The sequence below is a fragment of the Nerophis lumbriciformis genome, linkage group LG36 (assembly GCF_033978685.3).
Source record: "Nerophis lumbriciformis linkage group LG36, RoL_Nlum_v2.1, whole genome shotgun sequence".
Classification (NCBI taxonomy): domain Eukaryota; kingdom Metazoa; phylum Chordata; class Actinopteri; order Syngnathiformes; family Syngnathidae; genus Nerophis; species Nerophis lumbriciformis.
This window is the reverse complement of record NC_084583.2, coordinates 21,242,501-21,247,500: the sequence shown is the minus strand read 5'-3', so window position 1 is coordinate 21,247,500 and position 5,000 is coordinate 21,242,501. Positions and strand designations below refer to the sequence as shown.

Below are 5,000 nucleotides of genomic sequence, written 5' to 3'. Positions count from 1 at the left end.
AGGATCATACATTGGTCATATTCAAAGTCCTCATGTGTCCAGGGACGTATTTATTGACTTTATAAACATAATATACATTTATGAAAAACGAAAAAAGATTTTTTGATACTAAAAAATATCGTCGTAATCATAGTAATATCCACTAGATACGTTCCTGTACTTGGTATCATTACAGTGGATGTCAGGTGTAGACTTGGTCCTGGGGGTTAGCTTTCCCGGGATGCAACGGAAAGTTGGCACGGGCGAGACGGGAACCAAGGTACATGATTTATTTATTACAAAAAGATCAAACAAAAAGCGCGCACAATGGCGGAGAATAAGCTATGAAACCAAAAGACTATAGCAAAAAAGTACAAATGAAAAGCACGCACAGTGGCGGAAACTATGAACAATTAAACAAAACATAAACTGTGGCTTGAGAAACAAAAACTTACTTGGCATGGAACCGGCATGAAAAAGGAGCAGCAAGGATCATAAGGGTGTGCAGAAGCATATATGGGGTGCGAGGTCGTCAGGCCGAACAACAGAAAATGAATTAACTTAAATACTTATGGACATGATTAACAACAGGTGCGTGACTCAAAACAGGTGCGTGACATGACAGGTGAAACTAATGGGTAACTATGGTGACAAAACAAAACTGCACAAAAAGTCCAAAAATAAAGCCTGATCACACAGACATGACAGAGCCCCTCCCTTAAGGACAGATACCAGATGTTCAAAAAAAACCAAAGATCAATAGTCATGGGAGGGCGGGAGGGGGACATGGCGGTGGGTCGCCAGCCCAAGTGGCCCCGAATCCACCGAGGCAAAGTCAAGTGGCGGCGGCGAGTGGAACGCCGCTGCAGCAGGCGAGGCGGGCGCCCAGGGATTGGCCACATTCGTGGCCGACTGGGAGGTGGGCGTACTTGGCGTGGCGGACGACCAGGTAGCGGCCATATCCGTGGCCGACGAGGAGACAGGCGCGTCGTCAACTTGGCAGGCGTGGCAGCTCGGCGTGGCAAGTCAGGCGGCGAAGCTCAGCGTGGCGCGTCCGGCGGCGAAGCTCGGCGTGGGTCTTGGTCTTGGTCTAGGCGTGGGTCTTGGTCTTGGTGTGGGTCTTGGCATGGCGGGTCTTGATCTTGGCATGGCGGGTCTTGATCTTGGCATGGCGGGTCTTGGTCTTGGCATGGCGGGTCTTGGTCTTGGCATGGCGAGTCTTGGTCTTGGCATGGCGAGTCTTGGTCTTGGCATGGCGAGTCTTGGTCTTGGCATGGCGTGTCTTGGTCTTGGCATGGCGTGTCTTGGTCTTGGCTTAGCGGGTCTTGGTCTTGGTCTTGGTCTTGGTCTTGGTTTGGCGGGTCTTGGTCTTGGTCTTGGCTTGGTGTGTCTTGGTCTTGGCATGGCGTGTCTTGGTCTTGGCATGGCGTGTCTTGGTCTTGGCATGGCGTGTCTTGGTCTTGGCATGGCGTGTCTTGGTCTTGGCATGGCGTGTCTTGGTCTTGGCATGGCGTGTCTTGGTCTTGACGTCGAGCTGGTACCGGAGCTTGGCGTCGTGGAGCTGGTACCGGAGCTTGGCATCGTGGAGCTGGTTCCGGAGCTTGGCGTCGCGGAGCTGGTACCGGAGCTTGGCGTCGTGGAGCTGGTACCGGAGCTTGGCGTCGTGGAGCTGGTACCGGAGCTTGGCGTCGTGGAGCTGGTACCGGAGCTTGGCGTCGTGGAGCTGGTACCGGAGCTTGGCGAGGAACTTGGCGTGGTGGAGCTGGTGCTAGCCTTGGTGCGGTGACAGGTGCTAGCCTTGGTGCAGGTGGAGGTGGCCTAGCTGGGGGTTGCGGCTTGGCAGGTCGGAAGACTGGTGAGGGCGGTTGTGCTGGAGGCTGTGGCTTGACGGGTCGGTAGACTGGTGAGGGCGGTCGTGCTGGAGGCTGTGGCTTGACAGGTCGGTAGACTGGTGGTGGCGGCCGTGAGGGAGGCTGTGGCTTGGCATGGCGATGCCGAGCCACCCCACCAACACAGCTCCCGACCCCAGCCCCCCCCTCAAGGGGCGGATACCAGACGCGCTCCCTGCGGTCTGGAACTCTCTGTAGGGGTGGGCGGAGGAGGGCAGAAACTTCCCCATTAAATTGTCCAAATTGTCTTTCTTGGGCCTGGGATTGAGTGGGTGAAAAAAAATTGTTTTGTGTCTTGGGTGTGGCTTGAGTCCTGGGGAGCGGGGAATCAAAAGAAAAAGAATTCAGAAAAAAAAATCATGGTTTTTGACGTCATCCGGGCGAAGCCGGGCTGGCTGCTGCTTGCTTCCGCCCGGAGGGGGAGGGGCTTGTGGGAGCGGCGTGTCCTGCTGGCTCGCGGAAGTTCTACCTGACGTCCTTCGTCTGGAGCGGCGCTTCCGCGGCTGAGGTGACGCTGTGTCGTCCTGGGACCAAATGAAGTTTCTGTACTCCACGGAGGAGTAGCGCAGAGTTTCATCCTCCATCGCGCACAGGACCGCCCAAGAAGCCTCGTCCAAAATGTCCAACTCGGCCAACTTAGGTGCGGAAAAGCAGGTCTGCTGACGACCTACTGTCAAGACTTGGTCCTGGGGGTTAGCTTTTCCGGGATGCAACGGAAAGTTGGCACGGGCGAGACGGGAACCAAGGTACATGATTTATTTATTAAAAAAAGATCAAACAAAAAGCGCGCACAATGGCGGAGAATAAGCTATGAAACCAAAAGACTATAGCAAAAAAGTACAAATGAAAAGCACGCACAGTGGCGGAAACTATGAACAATTAAACAAAACATTAACTGTGGCTTGAGAAACAAAAACTTACTTGGCATGGAACCGGCATGAAAAAGGAGCAGCAAGGATCATAAGGGTGTGCAGAAGCATATATGGGGTGCGAGGTCGTCAGGCCGAACAACAGAAAATGAATTAACTTAAATACTTATGGACATGATTAACAACAGGTGCGTGACTCAAAACAGGTGCGTGACATGACAGGTGAAACTAATGGGTAACTATGGTGACAAAACAAAACTGCACAAAAAGTCCAAAAATAAAGCCTGATCACACAGACATGACAAAATGAGAGGAGTCATTTTTGTCAAGACTTGGACTATGGCTTGGTTTGTTCTCCCGTGGTGCAAATGAACTGGACTGGTCAAGGCTTGAAGGTGGGTACATGATTTATTTAAACTATCAAAAAAGGAATAAACGAAAAGCGCGCACAGGGGCGGAGGTACAAAACTAGACTATAAACACAAAACTTGCACATTGGCAGAAACTATGAACAATTAAACAAAACACTAACTGTGGCTTAATAAACAAAAACTTACTTGGCGTGGAACCGGCATGAAAAAAAGAGTAGCAAGGGTCATCAGGGTGTGGAGAGTGTGCAGGAGCATAAATGCGGGGATGTCGTCAGGACGAACAACAGAAAATGAATGAACTTAAATACTATGGACATGATTAGTGAAAGCAGGTGCGTGACTCAAAACGTGAAACAGGTGCGTGACGTGACAGGTGAAAACTAATGGTTGCTATGGTGACAAACAAGAGTGCACAATGAGTCCAAACGTGGAACAGGTGAAACTAATGGGTAATCATGCAAACAAGACAAGGGAGTGAAAAGCCAGAAACTAAACAAAACATGACTTAAAACAAAACATGATTACACAGACATGACAATTTTCATGAGATTATTTTGTAATATTAGTGATTTGGCCCACTTGTAATGAAAATAAAATACATCTTGTTTTTCATAAGCTATGGATTAGTATTGTACAATATGTCTGGGTGGGGGTTCTGCTTTGGAAATCATTTCAGAGATCACATTTAAACATCCTCATGTTGCACAATGAAATGTAAGCATAGGATGAATTCCTGTAACTTTCTCTAGTAACAGCATTCCATGATTAATATCAATACATTAACATTAATAATAAATGACAGTAGAATAAGCACACGTATGACTGAGGAGTCATAGTGTAACTTTGTGTGGTGTTTGACTTGTCCGACTTTTTGTGTGGCCATAAACGCACCAGTGGATTAGTGCTATGCTTGTTGGTGACAGATGACAAGTTGCTTCGTACGGCAGAAAATGACTAGTTTTTCCAGATAGACGTTTTTTACTCATGTTTTTGGTGTGGTTATGGCCCAATATAAACAGTTTTGCTCAATAAAGTGATCGATAGAATTCCTGTCCTCGAAGCATCTCGATAGACGTTACAATAATTGAACGGTGTTGACGAACACCGTTAGGGCCGCTTGTTTTCACTGTCACTCAGAGTTGCATTGCAAAATTATACAGAATCAATGTGTTTATTTTGTTTAGAATTCAGGTGGGATTTGATTTGGTGCGCGGCATATATTTGCTGTGCGCAGAGGACGCTTGAGCAGTGTGCAATTGCGCAGGCGCGCACCTTAGAGGGAACGTTGACAGGGGCTCGGGAGGCTGGGGGACCGGTACTTTTTAGTACCCTAGTATGAACCATTCTTCATTGTTCATTCTTGACTTTGACAACAACTCTCAACTCTTCTCTGTTTTCTCCAGAAACCCACCATAGAGGAGAGTGCTCGCTCCAGTGGCGAAAACCGTCTGGACATCGAGAGCATCTTCACCGTCCCTGCTGTGGACCTGGCAGACACAGGCAACATTACCTGCGTTGGCACCAACGAAGCCGGCGTGAACAGTTCCACCACGTACTTGCTGGTTGTAGGTAAGCTGCAGGGGACGGTCAAGTCCGACAGGACTTCGGTTAAGAAGTCGGAGCTGATTGTTACGAGTGCTCTACGCAGACAAGCCGTACATTCGACTGCTGCCGCAGTTGTCGCCGAAGCTGGCCCACAGAGGTCTCTCCATCGAGGTTAACGAGGGAGAAGATCTGGAGCTCACGGTGCTCATTGAGGCATACCCTCAAATTTTAGAGCACAGCTGGAAAACGCCGACATCTCCCAGCGTGTCCACACAGGAGAACACGCTCATCAGATACAACAACAGGTTATACATCTTTTTTTTTAGTTCCCAATGTGCAAAAGCCAA

The 5,000-nt window shown here is 49.1% G+C and overlaps 1 protein-coding gene across 1 annotated transcript in view; it reads left to right on the top strand.

Moving 5' to 3' along the window:
* Positions 1-5,000, top strand: part of LOC133577095 (macrophage colony-stimulating factor 1 receptor 1-like) — a 104,196-nt gene that overhangs the window by 24,112 nt on the left and 75,084 nt on the right. The window contains exons 5-6 of the mRNA XM_061930655.2: positions 4,512-4,677; positions 4,757-4,958. Of these exons, the coding sequence (XP_061786639.1) occupies positions 4,512-4,677; positions 4,757-4,958 (368 nt within the window). The remainder of the gene's footprint in view (positions 1-4,511; positions 4,678-4,756; positions 4,959-5,000) is intronic.